This window comes from Geospiza fortis, unplaced genomic scaffold (genome assembly GCF_000277835.1).
Source record: "Geospiza fortis unplaced genomic scaffold, GeoFor_1.0 scaffold178, whole genome shotgun sequence".
Classification (NCBI taxonomy): Eukaryota; Metazoa; Chordata; class Aves; order Passeriformes; family Thraupidae; genus Geospiza; species Geospiza fortis.
Window position 1 is genome coordinate 774755 of NW_005054466.1, and position 21164 is coordinate 795918.

The 21164-nt window shown below is 49.8% G+C and overlaps 1 protein-coding gene across 1 annotated transcript in view; it reads left to right on the forward strand.

Moving 5' to 3' along the window:
* Window positions 1-21164, forward strand: part of PTH1R (parathyroid hormone 1 receptor) — a 94024-nt gene that overhangs the window by 38383 nt on the left and 34477 nt on the right. The window contains exons 3-5 of the mRNA XM_031062805.1: window positions 6409-6514; window positions 20038-20148; window positions 21035-21153. Coding sequence (XP_030918665.1) covers window positions 6409-6514; window positions 20038-20148; window positions 21035-21153 — 336 coding nt within the window. The remainder of the gene's footprint in view (window positions 1-6408; window positions 6515-20037; window positions 20149-21034; window positions 21154-21164) is intronic.

Consider the following 21164-nt stretch of genomic DNA (forward strand, 5'->3'; position numbering starts at 1 on the left):
AGCAGGAATATCTTGGGATCATCCCCCAAGCCCCTTCAGGGACATCAAGGATGGCAAAGGGAGAGTTTTGCTTCCAGCTCAATTTCTACGAATGGGAGGGAAGAAGGGAGGGCTGCTGCAGGTCTGCGCCTCTGGAAAAGGGAATTGCTGGGATTAGGGTGCAGCTGGGAATGCTCCAGGGAAAGGAGCAGGTTATCCTGACCCGAAGGATTTGTGCTAGGTTCCCAAGCACAAATGCTCCAGGGAAAGGAGCAGGTTATCCTGACCCGAAGGATTTGTGCTAGGTTCCCAAGCTGCAGCAGGGAAGCCATGCCAAGGTTTTGCCTCTCTCCCAAAATTCCTGGGCTGCCTGAGGCCACGGAGTGATCCTGTGTTGATTCCCAGTCAGGGCTGCTGGAAGGTGAGGGGTTGGTGTTCTGGAAGGAGGAAAAACCAGGGAAATGGGGAAAAAAAAGGGGAAAAAAGGCATCAATCCCAGCATGGGCTGGAGCAGCTCCATTGGGATTTCAGTCAAACCTTGGGATAATTCACCCATGGGAAGGTTGGAATTTGGGAGCAGGCGCTCTTTTCCCATTCCTGGTGCAGGCAGAGCTCCCCCCAATCCCAGGAGAAGAGAAATTCCTGCTTCTCCAGCTCATTGCTCCCAAATCCATCTTTTCCTCCCCTCCTCCTGAGGCAGAGGACCAAAAACTTTGGGATAGTCCTAAGGGATAAGGCAGGGAAAGGGGAGAAGCTTTGCTGGGCCTGTGGGAAACTGAGGCAGGATCTGCTTTTCACATTCCCAGATGGAATTCCTTAGGGAGCCTGGGGTCACAGAGGTGTGCAGGATCTGAATGTCTGGAGTTCAGCAAGACAAGATCACTCACAGCTCCCAGGCGAATCCTGAGGATGTTTTGTTTCTTGAGGGATATTCCAGGTTTTTACCTGGAGCAGGGAGGTGCAGGACCACAGGTGATCCCAAATCCTGGCTCTGCTTCTTCAGGAGACTTGGAGTCACCTCCACAGGTCCCTTTTGGCTTGAAAAGTTGGGCTTGAGGAGGACGAGGACTTCTCCAGGATGACCAGGGTGGGATTCCTGGGAATATGTGAGACATTTTGGTTGGGATCAATCATTCCTGAAGGGCGGAATGCCATGGGTGTTGTTGATGATCCAGGAATAGAATTCCAACCCCTGCTGATCCCTCTGCACCAGCTCCATGCTCTGATCTCTGGGAATGACATCTCTGCTCAGGCAGCCTGAGAGGAAATCATGGGAATTTTCTCCTTGCTTGGAAGTTGATTTTTCCATAGCTCAGCCTCTCGGGTCCCACCTCGTTTGCTCCAGAAGTGAAAAGCAGGAAATCCTTTGGGATTGACAAATGCCGCCCCCAAATACCTGTTCCTGGAAAGGCACCACAAATCCCAGTTCTCCTGGATAAGTAGCATGAGCTGACTGCAAATCGTGGATTCCCAATCCCTGGAAGTGCCCAAGGCCAGGTTGGACACTGGGGCTTGGAGCACCCTGGGATAGTGGAAAATGTCCCTGCCCAGGGCATGGGATGATCCTTAAGGTCCCTTCCTCTCGGGGCTTTAGCTGCTCACAGTGACCCCGAGATGTGTCAGAAAGTCTCTTTTCCCGGCCCGGTGCCCGAAGAAGGGGTCAGAGTTCTCCAGTTCTCACTGTCAAGGTTGTTCATTGTTCCTTAGCTATAAAATTCTTTTTCTGGCCTGCCAGGATCTGCTCAGCAGGACAGTCCCAGGCACTCTGCCTGCTCCCTGGGCAGTGTTATCTTTTTATACTAAAAACTACATGTACAATATTTACAATTACTTCCCAATACCATCACCTGTGTTAGACAGTGAGCTTCTGCTCTAAACCAATCCCAAAGTGCCACCAGCACAGCAGGAGATGGAGGCCAAGAAGAAGAAGGACAAAGGCTGGACACGCCCAGATTCCTCCATCTTGCCCCCTGAACCCCCATTCTAAAAACCCCAAAAATCTATTTTTTCACCCCGTGATAAATTCACTATCATTCCACTTAGACTTTCATGGCTTCAAATCTTCATACAAGGTTGGTAATTTGCTCCACGGGTCATAATCAGAGTCACAGGGGCCTTGGGCTCTGTGCCAGGGTCCCTGAGCCCCCTGGCAGGGTCCTGGCAATCCAGGACAGCCACAGGGATGTGCTGAATTCTGTCACCTTCCAGCCCAAACCACTCGAGAACTGCAATGCTTTCCCTTTTCCCTTCTTTCTTCTGCCCTCCCTTTCCCCTTCCCAGCAATTCCCTGCTGCTCTCCCAGCGGATCCCAGCATTCCCTGCCCTCAATCCCAACCAATCTCTTTGCCTGGAGCTGCTTTTTGAGCTGCTGCCAGGCGGGTGGCACAGAAAGGACCCCGTTATTCCCCAAAATCAGGCCCATAAACCAGGATAGGCCAGGACCTCCCCAGGGACATTTGGGGTTTGCTTTCATGGCTGGGACATCAGCCAGGGAATGGAAATTCCAGAGGACATCCTCATCCCACCCCACAGGCTCCAGAGGGGCAAGGAGAGGTGGAAAAAGGATCCAAATGGATTTTACAGCCTCGGGATAAAGTTGTTGTGTCCCCCTTCCCTTTGGCATTTCTGCTTTCTCCAGGCAAAGAGGGAAAATCGACATTCCCAGACCTTTTTTTCCCACAAGGAACTTTTATTTTCCAGCAAAACCCAGCACTGGGAAGAGAGAAGGGGGTGACTGAGCAAGAGGAGCAGGTGGGATTTGACTGGAAAACCAGGAAGCCCAGGGTGAAGCCTCCATCCCTTCCAGGTGCTCCTGGGATTTTGGGAACGAAGGGAAAAACATCCCTCAGGATAAAACTATTCCTCGGATAAACTGAATGCCAAGGAACTCAGAGCAGGAATTTCTGCTGGGGAAATTTAGGGAAATCTGATTTAGAAGGATTTGCTGAGAGCTTTTAAAGGGATTAAGTCTGCAGGGACAGGATAACCTCGACCTCTTCCTCCTAAACAGCTGGATTTGGGAGCTGGACCCGTCTGGGACAATTTCTGCCTTCCCTTGGATGCTCCTCTTGCTCCCAGAATTCCCATCAGCAAAAATTCCTCCTCAAAAATCTTCTCAGTGCTCCTGAGTGGCCAATCAATGGGAAAAAATGGGATGGGGGAAAAAGAAGTCCCAAAAAAGGCTGATCCAATTTATTTCAGGTGCTGGTTTGAGGATGGAATAAATTCCAGCTGCTCTGGGCAGGAAAATACTGTAGGAGGAGTTCTGAAGGAATATCTGAGGTTACTAAATCCCATCCTGGATATTCCCAGTTTTTCATCAGGGCAGGGATTACTGGGAAAAATAATTATCCTGTATTTATTCCTTTCTGTTGGATAAAGGGTTTAACCAGGATGAGGGATTTTTGGGGGGGATAAAAAGGTGAAGGCACTTGGGAATTCGATAAAAGAGGAGGGAATTGTTGAATATGGGAATCTTGAGGAGGTTTTGGTCCTGGAATTCACTGGGATGAAAATTTCCCAGTACCTTTTATCTCCTTTTTCATTGTCCTGAGCAGAATGTGCAGGGAGCTCATGGAATAAACACAGCAAATTCTGGATATTAATGTGGATTTTGGGATTCTCATCATGGCCTTAAAGGTGGCCTTAAAAAGAGAGGAAATCCGTGGATATTGATGAAAATATCCCTTTTTTTGGCCAGTTTTCTATCCTAGCCCAATTCCAGGAGGTGCCAGTTTAGGAAAAGAGGGGACACTTGAGGGCCGTCACCCTGTCCCAGCTTTGGGGCAGTTTAGGACATTCCTGCCCCCAAAATTTCCATCCAGGCTCCGGATTTTCCCAGCTCCTGCTGGATTTGGGCTTTGCTCATTTGTCTGATCCTGGTTTGGATTTGTTGGCATTTTTCAGTCCTTGCTCTCTCCGTCTGAATCTCAAATGCTGCAAATTAGGGGTTCATTTCCCTCCTCTCTCCATATCCTATGGACATCTCATCCTGGGACCTCCATCCCTGTTTCTCTCCCATCCAAAGGGATCCAAACCCTCTCCAAAGCAGTGGCTGCTTCATTCCCAGCACTTCCCACCCATTCCCAAATCCTGAAGCCCCACCTGGGCACTCCTGGAAGTGAAGCCACTTCTTTGTCTGCCTGGGAATCTCCAGATTCCCAAAAAATGGCACAAATGGTTTAAGCAAGGCCGTCCCTCGGCATTTTTATTTTTGGATCAGCTGTTGGGATTGTTTTTCCAAGGGAAAGCTTTGCCCAGCCAGAGCCAAACGTGCCTTGGATCAGGAATTTATCACAAGGAAATCATTCCCATGGATTCCTTTCCCCTTGGACAGGAGGACTGGGAAGAGGAGCAGGGGATTTAATTTTGCCTTAAAATCAGGAGATCCAGGGCAGGAAAATCCAAGGAAAATTAGGAAAATGTGCAGTTCGGGAGGTGAAATTCCTCCAGCAGCTGGAAGATCCAAAGGTTCTCCAGGTTTTTGAGCTCTGGGTGTTTGTGCTGTCCCACCTGCTGTCCCTCAATCCCAAATCTGAGGATTCCAGGGTTGGATAATCCCCAATCCCTGGGGATCTTCCAGCCCCATGGAGGCACTGAAATATCCTCACAAGGGGTTGGGACAGAGGGAATGCCAAGTCCTGAACTCCCACATCCCAGCCTGGTTTTCCCTGGCTGTTTAATGGGATTTCTCCAGCACCATTCCACAGTTTTCCTAAAATCTTTTGAGAACTGATGTCTTCAAACACCAGGATTCAGTGAAAATCTCTGGTTTAATCCATAAATTTATTTACATTCACATTTCAACCCCTTTGACCAAGAGGAAACCTACAAAGCCAGGTCCTAAATTTTTTTTTTTAATTTAAATCATTTTTTGGGAGGAGAGGAGGGAATGTGGGGTGGTTTTGGTGGATTTTTTTTAAGGATAGGTCAGGTTTAGGAAATTAAACCTGAGCTGAGCTCGGAGCTCTGTCTCTGCCCAGCTCCAGACCAGCCCTGGGAGACTTTCCCCTTTTATTTTTGGGAATAAAAATGTGTTTTCTGTGCATCCCTCCAAGCACAGCCAGAGCAGCCGAGGGCTGAGCGTGCTTGGGATGAATCCCTTGGAATTCCTGAGGTCCCATCTCTCTAAACCCATCCTAACTCCTCCAGCTCTGGCGGAATCGCTCCGGCTTTGTACAGCCCCGAGCGCCAGCGGGAGCTGACCCCGAGCTTTTCTGTTCCCGATCCAAGCTGAAATGAGGGATGGTGCCTCAAATGTGGACAGGCCAAACATCTGGGAAGGGCTGGAACCGTTCCCATTAACGTGGACGCGGTTTGGAAGCGGCTCCCGCTTGGGAAGGGTTTTCAGCCTGGATTTGTTCCAAGGACACCAAAACCCAACTCCTGTTTTACTCCCGGCCCCTTATCAGATTTAACTCCACAGCTGCATGTCCGCTGCCCCCGTTCCTCCCCCTGGGAGCCCACTGGGAAATGGAATCCTGGTTTATTTGGGAGCTGGGATTCATTAACCCTCGTTGTGTCATTTGGAGGGAGTTTGTGTCGGGAGTTAATTGGGCCTCAGCTGGTTCCTGTTACTGGCTTGGCAAAGGGGATGGACTGGAAAGGGGGGAAGGAACCTGGATTTGGGATGGCTTGGGGAGTGCAGGGAATCATGGAATGGGTTGGTTGGGAGGGATCTTAAGGATTATCCCAATGCCATCCCACTCCATGGGCAGGGACAACTCCCACTGTCCCAGGCTGCTCCAGCCTGGCCTTGGGCACTGCCAGGGATCCAGGGGCAGCCACAGCTGCTCTGGGAATTCCATCCCAGCCAGGAATTCCCAATTCCCAATCTCCCACCCATCCCTGCCCTCTGGCAGTGGGAGCCATTCCCTGTGTCCTGTCCCTCCGTCCCTTGTCCCCAGTCCCTCTCCAGCTCTCCTGGAGCCCATCCAGGCTCTGCAAGGGGCTCCAAGGTCTCCTGGAGCACAGGGTGGGGAGATGCTGTCAGCTCCCAGCTCTCCCTGGGACAGATCCCTCCACACATTCCTGGGATTCAGGCAGGATTTTATGGAGCCTGACTCTCCTGTGGATGAAATCTCCGTGCAGAGGAGGAAGCAGCACGGGAGGTTGTAGCTCCTAAGAGGAGAGGGGTCCTTGGCGTTAAATTATTTACTAGGAATGTTTTCCTCCTGGAGAGCAGCCTCATCCCTGCAGTCTGGGATGCTCCATCCCAAAATTGCTGCTTCCACGTGTGAATGTGCACGGTGGGATCAGCCCCAGCCTGCGCTTCCTCTGCCACCTCCAGGGATGGCAGTTCCATGGGGGAGCTGCTCCTTGGGACACGGCTGCACAGCAAACCGGGATTCTCAGGGCCAGGCTGAGGAAATTACGGATGCAGAGGAGGGTTTGGAACTGGAGTTTGACCTCTCTGTCCCCTCCCTGCAGGTGGATGCCGACGATGTCATCACCAAGGAGGAGCAGATCTTCCTCCTGCTAAAGGCCAAGGCCAAGTGCGAGCGCCACCTGAAAGCCAAGGTGCCCAAGGTGCACGGTGAGTGCTCCCAAATTCCAGGGCTGGAGCCAGCCCTGCTCCTCCCAACCCTTCCCCTCAGCCCCACATGCAGAGCAGGGAGGGAAGGAGGCGCTTGGAGCATCCCAGTGAATCGGTTTTTCAGGATAGTCCATGGGGAGGAGGTTTGGAAACAGAGCTGTCCCAGACTTGTTCTGCTCTGGAATTCCAAACTCCAAGGGTCCAGGAGGATGCAGAAGTTGTGGAATTATAGCTCTGGTTGTTATACCCAGTGCACAGGAGAGAGCACCAACCACCAGTTGTGCTGGGATCACAGAATTCCAGGATGGGTTGGGTTGGGAGGAACCTTAAAGATCCCGTTCCACCCCTCTGGAATGGGCAGGACACCTCCCACCATCCCGGGGTTAGACCACCAGGTTATCTGCTGTCCAAAGCTCCAACCTGGCCTTGGGCACTGCCAGGGATCCAGGGGCAGCCACAGCTGCTCTGGGAATTCCATCCCCGCCAGGAATTCCCAATTCCCAATCTCCCATCCATCCCTGCCCTCTGGCACTGGGAGCCATTCCCTGTGTCCTGTCCCTCCATGCCTTGTCCCCAGTCCCTCTCCAGCTCTCCTGGAGCCCCTCCAGGCCCTGCCAGGGGCTCTGAGCTCTCCCTGGAGCTTCTCCTCTCCAGGGGAACATTCCCAGCTCTGCCAGCCTGGCTCCAGCCCTGCAGCAGCTCCAGGGCCTCCTCTGGACTTGTTCCAGAGGAAAGCCACTATTCCAAATCCCAAAAATCCTTTGCAACCAGCGACAGGGAAAGCAAAACATCGCTCCAAGACCTTTCTCCTTCCCCACTCTCTCTCCCCTCGGAAAGGCCCGAACTCAGCTGAGCCTCTTCCTTCCCCTTCCTTTCTATTTTGGGCTGCAAAATCACTCCCAGCTGTGGGATTGAGGGGGAGGAGGAAGGAGAGAGCTCTCTGATGTGGGGAGCAAAGCCCTCACCCCTCGCTGGCTCCTTCCCTCACATTCCCAAGTGTTAATTCCTGAGGGACCCTTCAGTCCCCGGGGTGGATGTCCTGTCCCACTTCTCTCCATATCCCGGGAAAATGGGACAAACCACAATGTCCCTGCACCTCGGCTCTCCCTTCCCTCAGGGAATGCTGTGAGAAAGGTCCCCAAGTCCAGCTCCACCACCTGCCCTCCCGGTGCCTTTGGAAACGCCAGCAAGGGCCATAAAATCCCAGCTTTCCTTTGATTCCCAGCCTCCTGTTTTCCATCAGGAAACCTCAAGCCACATCCTCTGCTACTCCTTTGTCCCCTCACCCCGTGCCCAATTAACACCTCGTTAATGAGCACATGTGCGAAGGCATTTCCTGCTGGTATCTCTGCCCACCTGGTCCTGCTCCCGCGCCCCTTTTCCAGCTTTTCTGAGGCAGCATTTGGGATCGATCCCCCTTCCCTGTGGGCAGGGATGGGGATGCGATGGACAGACGGATTTTGGGCTCTTCCCCAACGGCAGAGCAAAGGGAGCAGATCCCAGGTGTAGAGAAAAGCAAGGCACAATTCTTCCCAAAAATATTTCTGGGTTTCGCATTCCCTGAACCTCAGAGAAAGGAAAAACAATATTTCTCTCATTTGCTGCGCCTGTGTTTGTGCCAAAGCAGAATGCAATATGGAGATTATTTACCCACAGTGATGGTGTTTGGCTCCTGGGCCTGTCAGGGCCAGGTGTGTAGCCCCAAATTTCTCTTCACAGAGAAAAGCAAGGCACAATTCTTCCCAAAAATATTTCTGGGTTTCGCATTCCCTGAACCTCAGAGAAAGGAAAAACAATATTTCTCTCATTTGCTGTGCCTATGTTTGTGCCAAAGCAGAATGCAACATGGAGATTGTTGGTGTTTTGGTTCCTTGGCCTGTCAGGGCCAGCTGTGTAACCCCACATTTCTCTTCATAGAGGAAAGCAAGGCACAATTCTTCCCAAAAATATTTCTGAGATTCACATTCTCTGAACCTCAGAGAAAGGAAAAGCAATATTTATCTCATTTGCTGTGCCTATGTTTGTGCCAAAGCAGAATGCAACATGGAGATTGTTGGTGTTTTGGTTCCTTGGCCTGTCAGGGCCAGCTGTGTAACCCCACATTTCTCTTCATAGAGGAAAGCAAGGCACAATTCTTCCCAAAAATATTTCTGAGATTCACATTCTCTGAACCTCAGAGAAAGGAAAAGCAATATTTATCTCATTTGCTGTGCCTGTGTTTGTGCCAAAGTAGGATACAATATGGAGATTGTTCGCCCACAGTGATGAGGTTTTGGTTCCTTGGCCTGTCAGGGCCAGCTGTGTAACCCCACATTTCTCTTCACAGAGGAAAGCAAGGCACAATTCTTCCCAAGAATATTTCTCAAATTCACATTCTCTGAACATCAGAGAAAGGAAAAACAATATTTATCTCATTTGCTGTGCCTGTGTTTGTGCCAAAGCGGAATGCAATATGGAGATTGTTGGTGTTTTGGTTCCTTGGCCTGTCAGGGCCAGGTGCGTAACCCCACATTTCTCTTCACAGAGGAAAGCAAGGCACAATTCTTCCCGAGAATATTCTTATCTCATTTTCTGTGCCTGTTGTGCCAAAGCAGAATGCAATATGGAGATTGTTTACCCAGAGCGATGGTGGTTTGGTTCCTTGGCCTGTCAGGGCCAGGGGTGTGTGTGTGTCGGGACTGAGGGTGACAGCCACGAGATTGTGTGCAGGGTTGGGTGCTTGGCAGATTCAGTTTAGATGTAATGTAACATAGTGTTATATAATATATATTATATTACACTATATTGCAGCAGTATAATGAAGTAATTAATTAGCCTTCTGATGTCAGTGCAGTTCTCCTCATCATTCTCACCCCTCATCTGAGGTTCCCTACAAAATTCTATACCCAGGGATTTGGAGATCCTGTGGTTTTGGTACTGGTTGGAGACCTGGGTTTGGGACTGGGACAGAAAACTTCCAATCTGTGGTGGTTTAATCTCATGGACACAAATCCTGCCCCTGGAAAAAGCTGTCCTGAACTCCTCAGAGACATCCTGCTCCATCCTTTACAGCAAATCCAATCCCGAATAGTCCAAGAGGAGGAATCACCTGGATTTCAAGGCTTTGGAGGCTTCACTCATCAGCAGAGGAGAATTAGATCCGATTAATCTGCACTAATCCAAAGGCAGAATGAATTCCCACTCAACCTTTCACAAGGAATGGTTTTTTAGGATTTAGCACCCCAGAAATTCCCTCCAGGAGCTCCCAAACAAGGCAGGGGTTTGCCAGACTGCCTCTGAGATGGTTGAAGGAGTTTGTGGTCCCAACAAAGAGCAATTTGGAAAAGTTCTTCCCACTTTCCAGAGGAGCTGCCATCCACAGATTTTGGGATTTCAGATGCCCTTGGACACAGGGAAAGCAGTTGGGCCCAGCGCTTTCTTCCTTGGATGATCCAGAATTTGGCATGTGTCTGTTTTGGGACATCCAGACCTGTGCCCTCCTCACCCAAAAGGAAGGTGCTCATCCCGTTACCTCTTCCCTCACTGCAGGTCCCAAAGAAAAATCTGGGAAGGGCAACAATCTTCACCATTATGATGCTCCAGCTCCTATTCACAGATAGGATTTAAAAGGAAAAAATTCTGAGGGAAAGTAGGGTTGATTTGGAGCAAAATAAATCCTGGATGTGGATTCCAGTTGAGCCATGGTCAAATCCATGCTGGGTTTGTCATTCCAAAGAAGGGAAAAGGACAGGCCCACAAAGAGGCAGCAGTTTTGGGGAGATCCTCAGGAAAACACATCCCACAGTTATCCAAGGATGGGATTTCTCCAGCCTTTCTTAGGGAGTGGTTTGTGGTGAGGGATACGGTCCACGTTCAGCTGTGCTGGAAGGGATCTTCCTGGAGAGCCAGAATCCCTCTGGGATCATCCTGGAGGAGCTCCAATCGAGGGCCAGCCCTGCCGACAGCCCAGCGGTGTCGGATGTTTGGGAAAGGAGAAAGTTTCCACTTAAAATTCCTGACCCAGCTTGAGGGGGATTCTCTCCTGGGAAGATCCTCACCACAAGGGTCATAGGAAAAGAGTCCTTGACCCCATTCCAGAAAGTGGGAACATGTCCTAGCTGGCTGGGTTGATATTCCAAAGAAAAATCTCAGGGAACAAAGAGATTTAAACACTCTGAAATTTCAGACTTTCTTCGGCCACTGTTAACGTGTAAAAACTCCAAATCCCCTTTTTTTCACCCCCTAAAAAGGTTAAAATTCCATTTTATGGGAGGATGAGGTCCCTCCTCTCCTCCTGGAGGGCTCACAGGGATCCTCTGGCCCCTGGCCACCTCCCAGGTGTCTCTGAGCCCTGGCTCCTGATCCATGTGGCTCCCACATGGATCTGTGCCATGGGGAGCCGAGGCTGAGCTGCTCCAGGAGCTCCCAAAGAGCCCCAGCAGGATTCGTGCGTCATCTCCACCTTTGGCTGAGGCACTGAGGGCCGGAGACCCAAAATACGAAACCAAAAAAACCCCAGAACCCTTCCCCCACAAGCATTTGGTTTCCTCCTTTTCTCATTTTTTTTTCCTCCCCCCTCCCCCTTTTTCCCTTAAATTTAGTCTCCAGATGAAAGCCTTTGGGAAAGAACAGGAAACCCGAAAATTTCTCTTCTCCCGACACAAATATTCCGTCCCAGCCATGGTGGGCAGCTGATGCCACCCCAAAGTTAAACCTGGAAGGGGATGAAGTGAAATTCCCAGCCCTGAGCCATCAGACCTGACTTTTTTTTTTTTAATCCATGAATTAAAAGCTTGTCTTTCCCTGGTTTGGAAAAGGAGATGGGACATTTTGTGGGGAAAGAAGAGGGAGTTTTGCACAACCCTGTCATTAGCAAAGGCCATGGCCAACCCTTTCTCTGAGCCCGAGGTGTTGCAGCTCCAAACTGGGCTGTTTTTTTAATAAATAAACCTATTTTCCCAGGAAAGGTGTTATTTTTAGTTGGGGATCTGGGTCTGTTTACCTGGGTTGTGCAGCCCAGTTTGGTTTCACTGTCCCGAAAGGACCCAGAGCTGATTCCAGGCTCTCGCTGGCCTTGAGGAACCCAAAAATCTGCTCCTGGTTTCCTCTCCAGAGGGTCCAGCACCATTCCCTGATGCCAGGAGCCTCCAGAGATTGGGAGAAGCCTCAGGCACCTCAGGAATTAAGGGAGACAGAGGCAGCTTAAGCCCTAAACACCCCAGGCCTCTATAAATCCATCATTCATAATTTCTCCAGCTATTTCCATCTTCTCCCAGCTCCTGTTCTCAGTCCTTGCAGATGTGGCCCAAATTCCACAAAAAAAACCCCAAACCATTCCTTGTGAACATATTCCCAGCACAGTTTTGGCTTGGAAAAGCTGTCACTGCCCCAGTGGACACCAGCTGGGGGGTCAGCATGGACCAGGAGACTTTTCAGGATGGAATTATGGACCAGGAGAGCTTCTAGGATGGATATATGGACCAGGAGAGCTTCTAGGATGGAATTATGGACCAGGAGATCATCTAGGATGGAATTATGGACTGGGAGAGCTTCTAGGATGGAATTATGGACCAAGAGAACTTCTAGGATGGAATTCTGGACCGGGAGAGCTTCTAAGATGGAATTCTGGACCGGGAGAGATTCTAGGGTGGAATTATGGACTGGGAGAGCTTCTAAGATGGAATTCTGGACCGGGAGAGATTCTAGGATGGAATTATGGACTGGGAGAGCTTCTAAGATGGAATTCTGGACCGGGAGAGATTCTAGGATGGAATTATGGACTGGGAGAACTTCTAGGATGGAATTCAGGATTGAGAGAGATTCTAGGATGGAATTATGGACTGGGAGAATTTCTAGGATGGAATTATGGACCAGGAGAGCTTCTAGGATGGAATTCAGGACTGGGAGAGCTTCTAGGATGGAATTATGGACAGGGAGAATTTCTAGGATGGAATTATGGACCAGGAGAGCTTCTAGGATGGAATTATGGACTGGGAGAGCTTCTACGAATGAATTGTGGACCAGGAGAGCTTCTAGCATAGAATTACAGATTGGGAGAGTTTCTAGGGTGGAATAATGGGCCAGGAGAACTGCTAGGATGGAATTATGGACTGGGAGAGCTTCTAGGATGGAATTCTGGACCAGGAAAGTCTCTAAGATGGAATTATGGACTGGGAGAACTTCTAGGATGGAATTCTGGACCAGGAAAGTGTCTAGGATGGAATTATGGATTGGGAGAGCTTCTAGGATGGAATTATGAACCAGGAGACCTTTGAGGATGGAATCACAGACCAGACCGTTCTCCTGCAGTGTGAGGGAGTTCAGAGTCATGGATATGAGCCGTGATGGCCTTGGAAGGAGCTGAACCTGGGATGTGGCCTCCTCCTGCAAAGTTTTATGGGCCTGGAGCTCCCAGTCCTGCTGAGGAATGTCCACAGAGCGGCTAAACAGGGTTTGGAACACATGGGAGGGACTGATCTTAGGAATTGGGATCTTGGGAATTGCGAGAGGCACAAGGGGTCTGTGGTTTAGATTTGTAAAGGAACACTGAGAAAGGGTGGAAAATGTTCCAAAGGGTGGCTGAACTCTGACACTGATTATCAACCTTGTTTTAATGACTGAGATGGTATTTTGGATGGTATTTTTCCCTCTCAGAAGGAGGCTGGGGGGGTTTGGAAGGACTGGATGTGCTGGAATGAGGAAAGAATGGGATGTGGTGCAGTGGCAGGTCGGGAGTTCCCAATGGGATATTGGAGGTTGAGTTTCTGCTCCTGGATTGGGAAGTTGGGGGGTGGATGGGCGGTGTCCAGAACTGGCTGGTGAGGTCAGGAAGGTGTCTCCAGAGCTGGGTCATGGAATTGTCTGGTGACTGTGACCTGGAACAGCTCCTGGGCTGTGTCCCTCCCCTCCAAAGTCCGTTTCCTCCAGGGCTGAGCATGGAAGGGATGTTTGTTCTGTCCATGAGACACTGGGTGAAGAGCAGCAAAGGTCTTTGAGCAGTGACAGACAGAAACTGCCTCCGCCCATGGCCATGGAACTTCTGGAGTGGGTCCAATGGAGCTGAGCAAGGGCCTGGAGCATCTCGGTGCCCAGGAAAGGGTGAGGGAGCTGGGGCTGCTCAGCCTGGAGAGGAGCCCCGGCTGAGAGGGGCCTCAGCCCTGGGTGTCCCTGGGTGTCCCCATCTGTCCCTGGGTGTCCCTGAGTGTCCCTGAATGTCCCTGGGTATCCCTGAGTGTCTCTGGGTGTCCCTGGGTATCCCTGGGTGCAGAGAGGGTCAGAGCAGGGCTAGGCTCTGCTCCAGGGGCCCCAGCAATGGCACCAGAGCCACGGGCAGGGACTGATCCCAGGAATTCTCCCGGCACAGGAGGCAGAACTTCTGCCCTGGGCAGTGCCCAGCCCTGAGCAGAGACCAGAGAGGCTGTGGGATCTCCTCCCCGGGGATATTCCAGACCTGTCAGGATGTAATCCTGTGCCCTGTGCTCCGGGATGGCCCTGCTGGAACAGCTGATCCACTGCAGTCCCTTCCAACCTGATTCTGTTGGATCAGTGAGGATCCCACTCCTCACATGCTTCCATCCCAAGCAACGGGATCCGCATACAGCCGGGTCACACAGCTGAGTCACACCCCCTCTTCCTTCAGCCACATCCCCTGTAGACAAAGACAGCCCCAAAAGCAGCCCCTCATCCCCCTGCCCTCACAGCCAGGTTTGAAATCCATCTGCAAACCCCCAGACTTAATTCCTGCCCCTCCAAGCCCCCATTTCTCCCTCTTCCCATCCCAAAATGATTTCTCCCCCATTCCTATCCCGAAACAATTCCTCCCCTCTTCCTGTCCCAAAACAATTCTCCGCCATCCTATCCCCAAATTATTTCTTCCCCTTCCTATCCCACAACAATTCCTCCCCCTTCCTATCCCAAAACAATTACTCCCCTCCTCCTATCCCAAAACAATTCCTTCCCCTTCCTATCCCCAAACAATTTTTCCCTCTTCCTATGCCAAAATTATTTCTCCCTCTTCCTATCCCAAAACAATTCCTTCTCCTTTCCTATCCCCAAATGATTTTCCCCCTTCCTCTCCCAGAACAATTACTCCCCTCCCCCTATCCCAAAACAATTCCTTCTCCCCTTCCTATCCCCCAAATGATTTCTCCCCCTTCCTCTCCCAAAACAGTTCCTTCCCCTTCCAATCTCAAAATTATTTTTCCCCTTCCTATCCTAAAACAATTCCTCCCCCTTTCCTATCCCCAAAATGGTTTCTCCCCTTTCCCATCCCAAAACACTGCCTCGTTTTTGTCGGTGGCTCCTCCCTGCCTGCTTGCAGTGTCCCGAATGTCCTTCCCGTGCTGAAGTGACCACAATCGCACAGCCCATTCCAGCTGTGGTCTGCCGGGGGCCGGAATGAGCCGCGCAGATTGATATTCCGTGCCCCTGGATAAACACCTCCAGCCCGTGTTTGCGTTTGTGCAGCTGCCAAGGAGCCTCGCGGATGGTTTGGATGCCTTCTCCACATGCAAAGGGTCCCGTTCCTGCTGGAATGGGGGTTGAGGCTGGGGGAAAGGGAAGGGAAAAGGGGGATGGGATAGGAGCAGGAAGGAGGGAATAACTCTCCGTGCGCCCTGAGCAGGGGTGGCCCAAATCTGCTCCTGCTTTTCTCTCTCCTACTAAAGCAACCTCTGGGATTCTGGGATTCTGACTCGGCTCAGGTGGGGGAGCGAAGTCAGGGAGTGAAATGAGGGATGCATTTGGGACAGCCCCTTCCCAAAATGCTTCTGGAATTGGCCTTCCTGCCCTCCAGAGGGAAATCCTGCAGCAATGACATCCAAGAGTGTTTTTGCTTGCTCCCGTCTTGGAATGACTTCAGCTTCCATGATTTCAGCCCTGAGATTCCAAACTTCAATGGGAAAGGATTGATCCAAGAGATGTCTTGGTGGACAAGAACCAGTGGGATCCTGGAAGGATCCCATGTTTCCCTTCTGATCTCATTTCTTCGGGAATGTCATCCAAGAGTGTTTTTGCTTGTTCCCATCTTGGAATGACTTCAGCTTCCAAGCCCTGAAATTCCAGCCTTCAACGGGAAAGGATTGATCCAAGAGATGTCCTGGTGGACAAGAGCCAATGGGATCCTGGAGGGATCCCATGCTTCCCTTCAGGACTCATTTCTCCAGCACTGCAGTGGTCGGGGATGTCCTCAAACCATGAGAAATTCCAGTGCCATTGCCACCTTCTGTGTCTCCATCCATGAGAGATGCAGCTCTGGCTTTGGAAGAGGCAAATCCCTGAGGATAAACAGGACCATCCCTGGATGATGGATGCACAGTATCCAATCCAGTATTGCCTGGATGATGGATACACACCCAAAACACTCTGGGGTGTGGGATAAGTGTGAGATTTCTTTGTTTTCTTAACAGCTTATGAATTCCTTTGGACTTCCATCATCCGTGAATCCTACTATTTCTTCCAGGGAAAGAAATGTTTGACTTTTCCAGCTCCATGTCCTGAACTACCTGGATCCATTCAAACAGCACAGTGGAAGCCTCGAACTCAGTTTCACAAAAATTCCAAGAGATTTTCAATAAGCTTTCCCAACTGGATCCTTTGGAATTCCCCGTGCTTTGGAATATTGTTACCAGTGTCTCAGGAGGGACTGATTTATCATTAACAGGCCAAGCTTCCCCAATTTTCTGCTTTCTTCTTGGAATTCAGCCTGGATCTCCTTGGAGAAATGACCGGGAGAAAAGGAAAACAAAGGGAGAAGCCAAGTTGTTGATACCGTGAATGTTTTTATAAATTCAGGGGAAAAACTGTTTGGAGGAGCTCTTTGGGCAAACAAACAGAAAGGAATGGCTTGTTTGGATTCCAGCACAATGGGAAATACGGGATTTTCCTTTCCTGTTTTATCAGAGGTTTATTGATTTATTTGGGTTTGGGAGGGACCTTAAAGATGATCCAGTGCCACCCCCTGCCATGGGCAGGGACAGCTCCCACTATCCCAGGGTGATCCAAGCCCTGTCCAGCCTGGCCTTAGACACTTCCAGGGACCCAGGGCCAGCCACAAATTCTCTGGAAAGGCTGTTCTAGTGTTCCACCATTATATAAAAAATTATTAAAAATTCAAAATTTTATAATAAAAATATTTTTAAATCATTATTAAAATTATTAAAATTATACATTTTTATAATTGTCATTATAAAAATTTCTTCCTTTTAATCAGTGGGAATGAACCCTCCTGTGGTTTAAACCCATTCCCTCCTTGTGCTCCCAGGAGGTCTCCTTAGATGGGAGGACTGGAGGGATTTGGGATAGGAGAGGAGGGTGGTGAGGCTCCTCTCCAGGACACAGAGGGGACAAACAGCTTTTGGCTTGGTTGAGCCCCAGGAATGTGGATCCAACAATCCCAAAGTGCAGCCGCTCCTGATATCAGTCCATATTTCCATTTGAAAAAGGTTTTCCAAGAGTTTCAGTCAATGTAGGAGCTCCAGAGGCACCTGTGGATATTCCTCACCAGGTTCCCCTACCTGCAATCCCTGTTCCCAACCCAAATCCTCTCTCCTTCCCCCGTCGCTCCCAGGATTTTCAGGGAACCACTCTGTTATCCTGAATTTTAGGGCAATGTCCAGGTAGCAGCTCCCAAATATCCACCCGCCCTTCCCTCAACTCGTCATCCATCACTGGGGAATTCCAGGAAGGAAACCACCACTGAGATGTTTTATCCCTCCTCCACATTTTCCTGGAATGGCTTTTCCAAGCAAGGAATGGGGGGAGAGAGGCCAGAGGTGATGGAGAGGAGGGGGAAGAGATTTCTCTGGCAGGGGGGGTTCAGGTCTTGGTAACAGAAACGGATCCCTCTGTTGGGAAGCTCAAACACTTCCCAGATTTTGAGTCCCACTGGATTCTTACCAGCACTTAATACTCAGGATGACTCAGGATTAAATCATTTAAAGAATCATTTCCATGCAGAGGTCACAATTTTAAATGCAACAATCATATTTTTAACTATTTCTAGGGCAGCTCTTGGCTCCCCAAATTGTCCCCCCATAAAGCAGCAGTCCAGAGGTGTCCCACCACCGTTCCCTTCAGCTTTTGGGGAGGATTTAGGGGGGCTCAAAATACCCAAAAATCAATGATTGTGTGCTTCGTTATCAGTTTTTCCAGTACAAGGAGGATGCACCCACCACAAAATTTAGCACTTTCTTCTTTTCTGGCCACACATTTCGGTGGGATGAGAAACGAAACCTCTTAAAAATGAAATTGCCCTTTGCAATTTGTGAAGATTTTGGAAAAGTGGGAGGTTTCCCCTCTCATTTCAGAGCACTTTTGGAGGACTGTTTTTCTCTCAGAGTTGTTTCTCCACTGTGTTTCTTTTAAAGTTTACTCAAATTGATTTATTTTGTCATAAGAACTGATTTTATTTTAGGCAAGAGCACTTTGAGGGCTCCATTAAATCTTTATTTACTTTCTTGTCTGCAGAAAAGACGTCAAGGACATCAACATTTTGTCCTGAGCCAAATTTTGTGGGGCCCTGTGTTGTTTTTCAGTTTTTTTCCTTTGTCTTTTGTACCTTCCAGAGAACTGAGAAATAAGTAAACTCTTTTTTCCCAGTGTAAATTATCCTGCAAATAATGAGCCAGAGGGAAGGGTTTTCCTAGTTTTCACGAATAGGAAATGTATTTTTCTTCTCCCAAGAAGCAGAGAAAATGCAATGAATTATTTCCCTCTTTTTTTTATCACGTGGATGTTGAGGAATTTTTGCTCCTGACCCGCACTCCCAGCCGATGCTTTAGAAGAAAGGCTGCGATTTGTCTGGTCCTTTTCATCCACACTAAATTAGAGATAAGGAATCAGCTGCTAAACAAGGAGATTTTCAGTGTTTTTCACGTCCTAAAAACCACCAAACTGAATTAATCCGTGTCGGCTCTGAGCCTGGACCAGCCAAAAGGCTTTGAAGCAATCCTGGTTTTCCTTTAATCTTGTGGAATCACATTGGTGAGGAAGGATGAACTCCTGGGTGCTGGGAAGCTTTGATATCCATGGATCATGCTGAGATCTTGGTTCTGTTTGGATTTCCACAAGTTTGGATTTTTTTCACGAGTTCCACGAGGATTTTTTTGGCGGATAAGAGCAGGTGGTTGTCACCGTCATATTTTCTGGAAAATCTCTTTGCCCAGGATTTCTTCTCCTGGGAAGCTGAGAAGCCTCAGAGAAAAAGGAAAACAATAATTATCTGATTTGCTTCTCCTGTGTTTTGCTGCTTTGGAATGTGTTTGGACATTGTTTACCAACAGATGATTGTTTTGTTGGTTTCATGTGAATTGTTTTTATTTAATGACCAGTCACCATCAAGCTGTGTCGGGACTCTGGAAGGAGTCACGAGTTTTCATTATTATCTTTTTAGCCTTCTGTCTGTATCCTTTCTGTACTCTTTGGTATAGTATTCTTTAATATAATATAGATCATAAAACCATAAATTAGTCTTCTGAGAACATGGAGTCAGATTCATCATCCCTCCCTTCGATGGGGGTCTCGGAAAATCCCACAGGTGATTCCTGTTGCTTTTGCTTCCCAGGTGACTCCTGTGTGCAGCACTTGATAACCTCGTCAGCTATTTCACTTGATAACCTCGTCCCTGAGGGCAGACACAGTTCTGGGAGCAGATTTAGGGCAGATCTGCCACTTTGAGCGTTTCATTCTCAGTATTGCAGCTGGAATTCCATGGGTGGGTGCAGTTACCCAGCCCAAAGCCAAGGAGTTCCCTGAGGGCACGGAGCTGGGAGCGAGCGATGCCTTGGGGGGTTGTGGAGCCCTTCGGAGGGACCTGGACATGCTGGAGAGATGGGCAGGGAGGAAACTTCTGGAATTCAGCAAGGGCAGGAGCAGCTCCTGGACCTGGGGAGATCATCGCATTCCACCCCTGCCATGGGCAGGGACACCTCCCGCTGTCCCAGGCTGCTCCAACCTGGCCTTGGGCACTGCCAGGGATCCAGGGACAGCCACAGCTGTTCTGGGAATTCCATCCCAGCTCCTCCCCACCCTCCCAGCCAGGAATTCCTTCCCAATGTCCCATCTAAATCTACTTCTTTCAGCTGAAAGCCATTCCCTGTGTCCTGTCCCTCCATGCCTTGTCCCCAGTCCCTCTCCAGCTCTCCTGGAGCCCCTTTGGGCCCTGCCAGGGGCTCTGAGCTCTCCCTGGAGCTTCTCCTCTCCAGGGGAACATTCCCAGCTCTGCCAGCCTGGCTCCAGAGCAGAGGAGCTCCAGCCCTGGGAGAAACTTCTCTGGAGTTGCCTCCTCTGCATCTCTCCAGCAGTTCCACATCGTTCTGATCCTGACAATCCCAGAGCTGGACACAATTTGTCCTTGTGGAATAAAACTTGGGATAATTCCCACCTTCTAGAGCCACACCCTGAGAAGGAATTGCAATATTCCTAGGACAGGTTTCCCAACGGAACACCAGCGCTGGTTCTTCACGGGCAGCCCCCCAAGCAGGGGGGGCACCGGCGTCACCTCCGCAGGTGCAGTGACTCCTCTGTGTCCCCGTTCTCTCCCACAGATGGGTTCTGCCTTCCGGAGTGGGACGGCATCGTGTGCTGGCCCGAGGGCGTGCCCGGCAAGGTGGTGGCCATGCCCTGCCCCGAGTACATCTACGACTTCAACCACAAAGGTGGGTGTGCAGCCCCAGCGCAGGAAATTCCCGACAGCCAGGAAATTCCAAATTCCCCTCCCACCGTGCGTTGGGTGCTATCCCATCCCAGCAGGCATTTTATCACGAGCGCACTGATATCAGCTATTTCACTGAGCATAATTAACAACAGAAATAAAAATTGTATCTTTATAACAAAGTTCCTTTAACACCACACATGTAAAATCCGTTTCAATATTTGTGAAAAGCCAATATTATAATATATGGAGCCTATAACAGGCTCCACCGGGGGATGAATTTCTGGCCATTTTCCCACTCATTCCATGTCTCCTCTCTCTGGGCAGGGATGAATTTGGGATGAATGTGGGATGAATTTCCTGCCATTTTCCCGCTCATTCCATGTCTCCTCTCTCTGGGCAGGGATGAATTTGGGATGAATGTGGGATGAATTTCCTGCAGTTTTCCCGCTCATTCCATGTCTCATCTCTCGGCAGGGATGAATTTTGAGTGAATTTTGGATGAATTTGGGATGTTTGGGGTGAATTTCCTGCCATTTTCCCGCTCATTCCACATCTTCTCTCTGTCAGTAGGGATGAATTTGGGATGAATTTGGGATGGGGATGAATTTGTTTTCCCATTCATTCCATGTCTCCTCTCTCTGGGCAGGGATGAATTTGGGATGAATTTGGGGTGAATTTTCTGTCATTTTCCCACTCATTCCACATCTCTTCTCTCTCTGGGCAGGGATGAATTTGGGATGAATTTGGGGTGAATTTCCTGCAGTTTTCCCGCTCATTCCATGTCTCCTCTCTCTCTGGGCAGGAGTGAATTTTGGATGAATTTGGGATGTTTGGGGTGAATTTCCTGCCGTTTTCCCACTCATTCCGTGTCTCCTCTCTCTCGGCAGGCCACGCTTACCGCCGGTGTGACCTGAACGGGAGCTGGGAGCTGGTCCCGGGCAACAACCGCACCTGGGCCAACTACAGCGAGTGCGCCAAGTTCCTCACCAACGAGACGAGGGAAAGGGTAGGCATTCC